This window comes from Giraffa tippelskirchi, chromosome 4 (assembly GCF_054371585.1).
Source record: "Giraffa tippelskirchi isolate mGirTip1 chromosome 4, T2T-mGirTip1v1.2.pri, whole genome shotgun sequence".
In the NCBI taxonomy this organism is placed as follows: domain Eukaryota; kingdom Metazoa; phylum Chordata; class Mammalia; order Artiodactyla; family Giraffidae; genus Giraffa; species Giraffa tippelskirchi.
The window spans coordinates 137,959,509-137,971,227 of NC_137278.1; the positions used below are offsets into that span (position 1 = coordinate 137,959,509).

Genomic DNA, 11,719 nt, shown 5'->3' on the forward strand with positions numbered 1-11,719 from the left:
CATACATTTTGAGTATTTGGAGCCAGTTTTTAAATATTTTGAATGTGTATTCTTTATTATAATGTGTCAAGTTAGATATATATGCATACCCTTTTGATTATATTGCTTAGATCCTCTTTCTCATTATTCTTGTCCTCTTGATCTATCATGTTGCTAAAAGTGGTATATTACAATTTTCTATTATTAGGGTGTTTCTACCTATGTCTCCTTTCATCTCCTGTAGTTTTGCTTCATAAAAGTAGCTGTGTTATTTGATGTATAATATTCATGTGCTATATCTTCATTGTGGATATCATGGTTTTTAGCACTTCTTTGTCATATTTTCCTGATTTCAGACTTGAATTCTATTTTACATTGTCAGGATTTGCTACACTTGCTCTCTTTTTATGCCCATTTTCTAGGTATACTCTTGCGTGCATGTGTGTGTGCAAAGTCACCTCAGTCGTGTGCAACTCTTTGTAACCCTATGAACTATGACCCCACCAGGCTCCTCTGTCCATGGGATTTTCTCCACACAAGAATACTGGAATGGGTTGCCATGCCCTTTTCCAAGGTATCTTCTCAACCCAGGGATCAAAGCCACATCTCTTATGTCTCCTGCATTGGCAGGCAGGTTCTTTAGCACTGGCACCACCTGGGAAGTCCGTATAGTCTTGCACATATGTTTTTTTTAAAATTAATTAATTTATCTAGATTTTTTTTAAGACCATCACCGTAAGTCAACACAGTAATTCTCTCTTCACTGCCGCACATACTTTTAATTTTGGCTTTACTGAGTCACTTTGTTTGAAATGTGTTTCTTACATATAGAATGTAGTTGGTTTCTTACATATAGAATGTAGTTGGATTTTGTTTTCAAGTCAATTGGAATTTTTTTTCTTTAGATGTTATATCCATTCAAATTTTAAATTGAAAAAGGATAACAATAAAATTGCCTTTATTAGTACATAGTTTTAAGTGTGTATGCAAATTCATGTTGTTATCACCATAATCTGAGTATAGAACAACTCCCTCACACTTCCTCTGTGGAGTCAATTCCTTTCTCCCACCTACCTCCTGATGAACACTGATCTTTTCTCCATTGCTTTAGTTTTGCTTTTCTGGGATGACATAGAAATGTCATAGAAATGAAGTCACACAGTGTGTAACCTCTTGAGATTGGCCTCCTTCTCATTACGTTGGCCAACGTAATGCTTTTGAGGTCCATCTGTCTTTTTGCACGCTGCATGTGTCAATAATGTGTTCTTTTTCATTGCTAAGCATTATTCCATCAATCAGATGTCATACAGTTATCCTACAGTGTTCATTTGTTGGAAGAAAATGGGTTGTTTATAGATTTTGGAAATTATGGCTAGAGCGGATATGCACATTTGTGTACAGGTTTTTGTATGAAGATGTATTTTCATTTCTCTGGGAGAAATGCCTATGAGTGAGATTGTAGGGTCATATGGTATATGTATGTTTAACTTTATAGGAAACTGCCAAACTAGTTTATTTTTGTTGTTGTTTTAATTTATTTTTAATTGGAGAATAACTGCTTTACAACATTGTATTGGTTTCCACTGTACAGCCACGTGAATCAGTCATGAGTATACATATATCCCTGCCCTCTTGGACCTCCCTCCTACCCACCCCCAATCCAAACTGTTTGATACAGTGACTGTATCATTTTTTAATTCCCATCAGCAAAGATTAAATTTCTAGCTGTTTTTCTTCTTTGTCAGCACTTAGTATTGTCAAGTTTTTTGTTTCCTCATCTTTAGTGATATCTCTTTGTAGTTTTTAATTTATATTTCACTAATAATGTTAAGCATCTTTCATGTGCTTATTTGTCATCTGAGTATCCTCTTTGGTAAAGTGTACATCCAAGTCTTTTCTCATCCAAAAAATTAAGTTGTTTGTTTCCTAATTGTTCATCAATGCTTATAGTTTTGACAGTTCTTTTTTTTAAAATTAGTTAATTAATTTTTGGCTTCCCTGGGTCTTTGTTGCTGCACACCAGCTTTCTGTAGCTGTGGTGACAGGGGCTTCTCTCTAGTTGTGGTGTGTATTCTTCTCATTGCAGTGGTTTCTCTTGTCGTGGAGTATGGGCTCTAAATGTATGGGCTCAGTTGCCCCATGGCATGTGGAATCTTCCTGCACCAAGGATCGAATCTTTCTACATCTGTGTCCCCTACATTGGCAGGCAGATCTTATCCACTGTACTACCAGAGAAGTCCTGAGAATTCTGTATATAGTCTGGATACAAATCTTTTGTTGTATATAACGTTTGCAAATGTTTCGCTCATGGTCTAGACCTTATCTCTTTTTTTTTTTCTTAAGTGTCTTATACAAAGTGGAGGTTTTAAAGTTTAATGAATTCAAATTTACCATTTTTTTCCTTTATGACATTTAGTGTCATATTTAAGAACTCTTTGACTTAGTCCAGGTTACAAAGATTTTCTGCTGTTTTCTTAAAAAAATTTATAGTTGTATGTTTTACATCTAGACCTATGATTGATTTTGAACTAATTTTGTATGAAGTTGGAAGAGTTTTGCCTATAGACACCCAATTGTCCTAACACCATTTGTTGAGAAGGCAGTTGTTTCTCTCCTTTCCATCTTTGTCAAAACTGATTTGGAGGGGACTTCCTTGGTGGTTCAGTGGTTAAGAATCCGTGCTTCCAATGCCGTGGTTACAGGTTCAATCTCTAGTCAGGGAACTAAGATTCCATTTGCCATGTGGTGTGGCCAAAAGAAGTCAATTGGACATATTTGTGTGAGTCTGTTTCTGACTTTCTGTTCTGATCCATTGATTGACATATGTCTCTCTCTTCACCATCACAGCACTGTCTTGGTTATGATAGCTTGATGTTTGTGTGTGGATGTGTGTATGTGCTCAGTTGCATCCGACTCTTTGACCCCATGGACCACAGCCTGCCAGGCTCCTCTGTCCATAGAATTTTCCAGGCAAGAATACTGGAGCATGTTGCCATCTCTTACTCCAGGAGATCTTCCTGACCCAGGGATTAAACCCACATCTCTTATATCTCCTGCACTGGCAGGCAGGTTCTTTAACACTAGCATCACCTGTGACAGCTTTATGCTTGCATGTGTGCTAAGCTGTGTCTGGCTCAATTGCGTCTGGCTCTTTGCATCCCTATGGACTGAAGCCCACCAGGCCCCTCTGTCCATGGGGTTCTCCAGGCAAGAATACTAAAGTGGGTTGCCATACCCTTCTCCAGTGATAGCTTCATAATAAGTATTCAAACAAGGTAGTGTGGGTCCTTTAACTTTATTCTTTTTTTCAAACTTTTTAAAATTATTTTGATTTCTTTATAAAAATATAAATATAAATTTATATAAATTTTAGAATCAGTTCTCTTTTTGGAATTGCGTTAGATTTATAGATCCCTTTCATAGTAAAATAGGTGGAACAAACTTTAAAACTGTAAAACCTAATGACATAATGGGGACATATGAACCAAGCAGTCAGTCCAAGAAGTGGAACTTTAAAGCTTGCATCTATTTCTATGCTTTCCCTCTGTATCCATAAGTATATTTTCCTTTAATGAAGCTAATTATTCAAGGAAGACATTCCTATTTGTTGAATTCTTAGTTCTTTTGAATCACCTTACCTTCTACTTGTGATTTATCTTTCTACTGGAAGATTTTCTTTTTTGTCCACCCTCACACACTTCCATTCCCCTTGACTCCTACCTCTGGCAACCACCAATCTATGCTTCCCTTCTCAGATCAAGACTAAGACCTTTCTCTGTACTCCCATAGTTGTTGTTGTTGTTCAGTCACCAAGTTGTGTCTGACTCTTTGGGACCCCATGGACTGCAGCACATCAGGCTTTCTTGTCCCTCAGCATCTCCCAGAGTTTTCCCAAGTTCATATCCATCACATTGGTGATCCATCCAACCATCTCATCCTGTCGCCCTCTTCTCCTTCTGCCTTAAATCTTTCCCAGCATCAGGGTCTTTTTCAATGAGTATTCAGGGTTGATTTCCTTTAATATTGACTAGTTTGTTCTCCTTGCTGTCCAAGATACTCTCAAGAGTCTTCTCCAGCACCACAGTTCAAACACATCAATTCTTCGAAGCTCTGCCTTCCTTGTGGTCCAGCTTTCACAACCATACATGACTACTAGAAAGACCATAGCCTTGACTGTATGGACATTTGTTGACAAAGTGATGTCTATGCTTTTTAATACATTGGCTAGGTTTATCATCACTTTCCTGCCAAGAAGCAGTTGTCTTCTGATTTCATGGCTGCAGTCACCGTCTGCAGTGATTTTAGAGCCCAAGAAGAGGAAATCAGTCAGTGCTTCCACCTTTTCCCCTTCTATTTGCCATGAAGTGATGGGCCGGTTGCTATGATCTTAGTTTTTTAAATATTTCATTTTAAGCCAGCCTTTTCACTCTTCTCCTTCACCCTCATCAAGAGGTTGTTTAGTTCCTCTTCACTTTCTGCCATTAGAGTGGTATCTCCGCATATCTGAGGTTGTTGATATTTTGCCTGGCAATCTTGATTCCAGCTTGTAACTCATCCAACTTAGCATTTCTCATGATGTGCTCGGGTTATAAGTTAAATAAACAGGGTGACAGTAAACAGACCTTGTCGTACTCCTTTCTCAGTCTTGAACCAGTCAGTTCTGTACAAGATTCTAACTGTTTCTTCTTGACCAGCATACAGGTTTCTCAGGAGGCAGGTAAGATGGTCTGGTATTCCAGTCTCTTTAAGAGTTTTCCACAGTTTGTTATTATCCACACAGTTGAAGGCTTTAGCGTAGTCAATGAAACAGAGGTAGATGTTTTTCCAGAATTCCCTTGCTTTCTCTGTGATCCAGCAAATGTTGGCAATTTGGTCTCTGGTTCCTCTGCCTTTTCTAAACCCAGCTTGAACATCTGGAAGTTCTTGGTTCACATAATGCTGAAGGCTAGCATGTAGGATTTTAAGCATAACCTTACTAGCATGGGAGATGAGTGCAATTGTTTGGTGGTTTGAACATTCTTTAGTACTGCCACTCTTGGGAGTTGGGATAAGGATTGACCTTTCCACTCCTGTGGCTACTTGACACCAAGTCTGCCGCTCAGTTTCGAACAAATGAGTGAAATGTATTTTTACCTCAATTGATATCATTCCCAGTTTCAGATGAACTGTTTTTCTACTTCTTGATACCATTATGTAGCTTTTGAAGAAGGACTAAAGACGTAAGCAAAGCTCTTGAAAATTAATCTGGAGAAATGAAGCAACAGATATTTTTAGACCCAACTGATTGTGTTAATGACCACTCGAATCTCTCATTACTCAGTTGGATTTTTTTCTTTCACTTCCAGTGTATATATTTGAATGCTTCCTAGCCACGTTGAGCAGGGAGGTAAATGATAAATATTAAGTTGTGAAAATACTACATGACACAGCAAGGGTGCCATAAATGGTTAGTTACAGGAAAGCTACTTCATAGAATATATTTCCATTTCTTTTATTTGGCAAGAAGCCGACTTATGAGTTAATGTGAGACTAAGTATTTAGTCCAAAACCTGTATCAGATGACTATCAAATAGTAGAATATATCCTTAGAATTAGTTTTAATTTAAATATTTACTAATATAAAATTCTGATGTGTCTAGTGTTAATGTCATTCATTATCGCAAGTATAAAGGGTTTAGATATGTATTTATATATTAACTTTTATGGTGCTAAAATTTAATATTTATAATGTTGCACTTAATTCATCAATTTAAAAACACTGACTGAGTACCTGAATGGGCCTTCCTGGTGGCTCAGACAGTCAAGAATCTGCCTGCAATACAGGAGACCTGGGTTCTATCCCTGGGTTGGGAAGATACCCTGGAGGAGGGCAGGGCAACCCATTCCAGTATTTTTCCCTGGAGAATCCCCATGGACAGAGGAGTCTGGAGGGCTATCATCCATGGGGTTGCAAAGAGCTGGACATGACTGAGTGACTAAGCACACAGACACAGTGAGTTTCTAGGCCTTCTTTTGGACTCTAGGATTACATCAATGAAGCAAACATAAGCAAACATACAGGTATTTTAAATTCCATGACCAAATGATGTGTATAATAATAAACTTTCTTTGGAATTTATCTAAAACAAATTATTTCTGTTTTGGGGAAGATTCTGCATATATTATCATTGTATTATAATACATTTGAATCTATTTTGACTTTAAATAAGTATGTGATTGATAAGAAATCTAACTGAATAAACTGAATTGATACATAATTTTTAGCAATTGTAATTTGTACTGCAAGCATATGTGAAATCTATTTTACTTTTTCTTTCATGAAAGATAATATTTCCAGTCATGTAACATAATCCTTAATGTTTTATCACAGTTTTGCTCAAGATTCCTGTGCCCTAGGTCATGGAATATTGTGATGTGATCTCAGTTCAGTTCAGTCGCTCAGTCGTGTCCGACTCTCTGCGACCCCATGAATTGTGATCTAAGATTGTCCTAATATAGCTCTAAATCTATATGTATATTGGACATTGGCATAGACTTAATTAGCATTCATTAAATACTTCAGCTTTTCAGTGTGTGATTCTGTACTGCGAGGTTATATACATGAATGCCACAAATTTTACCCATTTTAGTCATGTGCTTTCTTAACAGATATTTAAAGTTTAGTTTTTAACAGTGATAGTTTAGAATATTTTGACATAAAATGGTTCTTGTGTCTTGAAAATAATTAGATCATAATGCCACTAGGGGGCTCACATACCATGTGGCATCACACATCTGCATAACACTTCTGGGTGCTTAAAAGGATGGGATAGCTGGGACCATAATACCATATTCAATAGTTTTTGTGTGATAGATGTAAGGGCACAGTAACAGAAGGAAATACATTAAATTGGTGTAACTTATCAGTGAAGTTAGCAGTGAGGGGTCAAAAATTAAAACTGGGTAAATGCTAGTCTGGTACCAGTCCCTATGACACCCCTTCTGTCTAGACTTGCTGTTGTTGATGCTGTAGGAATATAAATTCTAGCTGTCAATAGCTAGAGCACTAGGACTGGAGAGAATTGCTTTCCAACAAATGACACTATCTGGCGTTATTTCAGTTGTCCCTTGTAATTGAGAAGATTTATTTGTAATCAGTTAAAAAAATCTTTAGCTTGTTCATTTCTTTAGTGTAAGAAAGTGTATGGTTTGTATCAATGTTCTTTCATTTTCTAAAGAATCTAGGAAAGCAAGTTTTTTAGATCATGCCAATTCTTGTGTTTCCAACTAAGTACATGCTTAAATATTTTTTACTAATTCCATCTAGTCTTATTTTTTTTAATTTTTTATTTATAATCCAGGGACAGTTCAGCATTAATTTGGCAGGAACTGGGATGAAGATATCCAGTACAGCAAAGTGGCTGGCTCAGGGCAGTTATGCCTCTGTGATCATTCACAGATCACAGGTAAGTCCTGCTGGACCAAAAAGCCTGTCTGAAATAATTCTGTGCTGTGAAGTAGTGTTAAATTCCTCTACCTTAAATTTAGAATTATATGAAGTTAATGACTAATGAGCTCTTTCATATAATGGGGTATGTTACCTTATGATGAGGTATAACTAACTTATGAAATTATGGAATGGGGTTCATTTTTATGCATGTGCTTATGGAGGTTTTATATATATACACATTCATGTTTAGGCTATAGATATCTGTACATGAAATCAAGTGCCAGAGCATATAGATTTAAGGAGTTCAAGTTTGGGGCTAATGGCTTGAAACACAGGTGCTTCAAAAAGAGGTAGTCTTTTTAGCTATACTCTAATTAAAGACTTTTACGTTTTAATATTTCAAAGTGAGAGGTAAATTTTTGGTTTATTTACCTCACTGCTTTGATTTAGTGATTTAGTGATGTCGGAGTCATTTGTCATTTAACAAACATCCTTTATAGTTTCTTCAAGAATTAGGAATATTTTTATGGTTGTATGAACATTTTCCTCATCTATCTTTATTTAGAAAATATTGTCATGATTTGAGAGAGTAGCACTGAAACATGTATATTACCATGTGTGAAATAGATCACAGGCCATGTTTGATGCACGAGACAGGGTGCTCAGGGCTGGTGCACTGGGATTTTATTTTTACCTATAGCACATGTATTATCTAAAGTATTATCTAATGTATTATCCTCCTAATTTTGGTGCTGGTGTAGTGTGCTAGCACATAAAATTTATGAGATGGCTCCTGGTACTTAGAATTACCACATCTTAGATAACATGACTCTATCTACATTAAATCAGGATCTATATTATAATTTGTGTTCTCACCTATATTGCGCCATTTAAATCAGTACCATCAACAGTCCCTGCCTACTCCAAGGTTTTATCATTTTTCTTTCTTTTGCTAAAAGTGACTTCATTCCTATATGTGAATACTACTTGTAAATGAAATTCAATTTTCTGATATTCGCAGACTTTAAAATACTTTATTTCTGACTATTATGAAATTGTGTTTTAATTAATAATTAAAGAATTTAGATTTTTATTACTTCTATCATATGGGTAAACAGTAGGCTTTTAAAATGGCTATTTATTTCTAAATATTTATTTGGCAAATTTAGGTCTCATCCTTTTGGGTAGAAGAATGGAAATAAATCAATTACTTAGTTAAAATATGTTCTGAGCAGGTGTAAAATTTAGACAGTGCAATGAGATATTCTGACTTTATCTAGTTGTTAGGTATCTTCTGGTTAAATGACAGCTGGCCAAGGGCAGCAGTAAAAATGAATATTTAGTACAATCATTCCTTTCGTGTCTATTTAAGTTTTATTCTAAAGATTATTTGTTTACTTAATTGAGAATTTCTCCCTCAGTCAAAGATTTTGCACATGAAGGTATTTCCTGAGATCCGATGCATGGTGTGAAACTCAGACTTATGAAACCCAAATGTACTTATGGAAATGAACACATATTTTCATTTCCGAGTAAATGTAAACAAGATTAGGGGTTTACTTAATCCATTTGAGAACAGGAATGTATATAAATTGGAGTGTTTACTGCCATCCTCTTCTCTGTTTGCTCAGATTCTCAAGAGTGTAGAAAGCTTCTGAAAGAAGAGGCAACTTCAAAAGCCCCTGATCTCAAAACATTCTTTATCCTCAAAAGCTTCAGGAACCCCGTTTCCTTTTCTACCCTCCCTCCTTAGATTTAAAAAAAACAAAAGCATAAATAAAGCAAAACTTACCTTCTTCAGAAACCATAGGAGTTCAAACAATTTTTGTTTCATCCTATCAAAATGCCTTTTGATTTTTGGACCTAAAGATGGAAGACAATCTGGAAAGAAAATCTGTGCTGTCCTCACCACTTCCTTCACCAGCCTCTGCCCACCCATTCCTCAGTTAGCAGCTCTGCTTTTCTAAAAAAAAAGAAGAATCTCCTTTTGTGTTGTTGTTGTTTAGTCACTAAGTTGTGTCTGACTCCGTGTCTAATTATAATTATTACTTTCAATCCAGTTTTTTCCCTCCATTCTATCACCTTTTATATTGTCTTCAAGCTGTGTTTCTAATGCTTCCAGGAGATGTCTGAAGTTAAGGTCAAGTTTGCATAATATCCTTCTTTATTTAGTCTGTGAGAATCTTATATAAAATCATAGTACCTTTCTTTCAGTCTATGAGAAACACTGGACAACAAATTGGGAGAGGTTTTAATAAACTCACTGAAGCAAATAGATACCTTGATGAAAAATACGTGGATTGAGATGAATTGTCTAACGGAGAGTGTGGTTTATAATCATCAAGTGGCTAATATGAATCTCTAGTTCTCTAATTCCTGTGACCACAGATTTCAACTAATCCTGAAATGGCATGATCTTTGACCTCAAGTGCAATTGTTATAGGAAACCTTGACTAATTATTTCAGCCACATGATTCAAAGCGTTTGCTTTTCTGCCTTGTGCACACAGATACCAGCATGTAACAGATTCTCCTGTATCTCGGCCTCTTCTATTTTCAGGATGGAACCAAAGTCTATGGCAGATGTGGAGGGTTCTGTGGAAAGTGTATTCCTCACATGACTACTGGTCTCCCAATTCAAGTAGTGTGATCATTCAGAAGGAAAGTGTGTCCCAAAGAGGAGACATTCTCTGGAACCTGCAAATAGCTGGTGCTTGTTTCTTTATTCCTTCCTGAGATTTATGTCTAAAATATTTGTGCCTTTTTTCTAGGATGCTCATGAGGAATCAATCACTGCTTAATTTTTCAAGGCCTTTGAAATAAACTGAATGATACATGGTTATGATCAGGATCCTTAAAAGGATGAAATAATTTATGGTAGGGCATACAGGGATGTTTGAATTATGCTAATATAATACTGCTGTTAACAGATTGCACTGGACCAGAATTATGTTATGCCTGTAAACACACATGTAAATCTCTGCTCACATCCTACTCTACAATGAAATGTTTATTCTACTTGTTAAAATGGAGCAAGTAAAAGTTAGGAAAATGAACTTAAATCATAAACATTATTGAATCTGTCAGGAGAATAGCAAATCAATGGTCATGTCAAAAAAGTACATAGCCATTATACTTTCTACTGATACAGCTTAGATACCTTGTTTAATGTTTCCTTTAATTTTTAATTGTGCATTATGGTGCTTCAAAAAATCATCCTAAAATAGTATAGTTTTGTAATTAAAGTATGTAGTTGGGTTAAATACTAAACATGAAATTTTGTGGGTATAATACAGCATAAGATATGATATAGTAGAATTTCACTTAAAAACACCTACCTCTAATTTGATTGTACTTATAAGAGCAATATATTGTTTTTAAAATGTTTATATTCTATCATGTCTTTATAATGTATGCCTATATGTCTACTCTTAAAAAATTTATTTTCTCAAAGTTATGTGCTGTATTTTATTAATCAAGTAGAAAACTAAGAATTATTGACATTTTGAAGAACCTGTTTTGGTAAACATAAAATTATGTTTACATATGCAAAATTTTTATTAGAGAGTTCAAGTTATTTTTTATCTGAGGTCTCTCAAATCCAGAATATGAAAGATAGTATAAAAATTAACTATTCATAGTAAATGCTCAGGTATTAAGAGATTTTTTAGGTGACTAATTTAATTGTGTATTATACAACCATTTGATTTTAAAAGAATCATAGATAATATTTTTCTATGACAGCATACTCTATAAACCAAGAAAACTGAATCTAATAATAGATTTTTGCCAGTAAATAGTAGTATAGTAGTTTTACCCACAAAGTTTTTCTTTTTCAAACTATTAGGGGTGTATTGTACCATATAAGGTACTAAAGCAATTTTGTACCAATGTGGTTAAATAAACATTTAGGGATCTCTGTATCAGAAAAGAAGTATTTTGCACTATGTGCCTGAAACCAGTTACAAACATTATTACAAAATGTATAACATGTTCTAGAAATGTTTTTATTCATAAGTAAAATCATATAATTTATAAACATTTGAATAATAAAGATATTTGTGTGATACATTGGGACTTTGCTTTCATTTTCCTTGCATGTAAAAAAGAGGAAAAAAAGAAAAAAATAATTCTTCACCAAAAAGAGTCGATAACTCGAAAATCACTCCAGAAATTCTAAAACATTTTACTCTATTTGTTGCAGTTTTGATGGAAATAGCTCCTGCCTAGTGTACACCCTTATGGAAATATGGGAATGGGGCTAACAGAAATTTGCAATGACTTTAAAAGCTTCTGTTTATAGAAGGGGTAC

General features: G+C 35.2%; 1 protein-coding gene across 1 annotated transcript in view; it reads left to right on the top strand.

Moving 5' to 3' along the window:
- ADAMTS20 (ADAM metallopeptidase with thrombospondin type 1 motif 20) overlaps nucleotides 1-11,478 on the top strand; it is a 195,783-nt gene extending 184,305 nt beyond the window's left edge. The window contains exons 38-39 of the mRNA XM_081593614.1: nucleotides 7,320-7,424; nucleotides 9,968-11,478. Coding sequence (XP_081449740.1) covers nucleotides 7,320-7,424; nucleotides 9,968-10,057 — 195 coding nt within the window. The 3' untranslated portion in view covers nucleotides 10,058-11,478. The remainder of the gene's footprint in view (nucleotides 1-7,319; nucleotides 7,425-9,967) is intronic.
- Nucleotides 11,479-11,719: the final 241 nt, after the last annotated feature.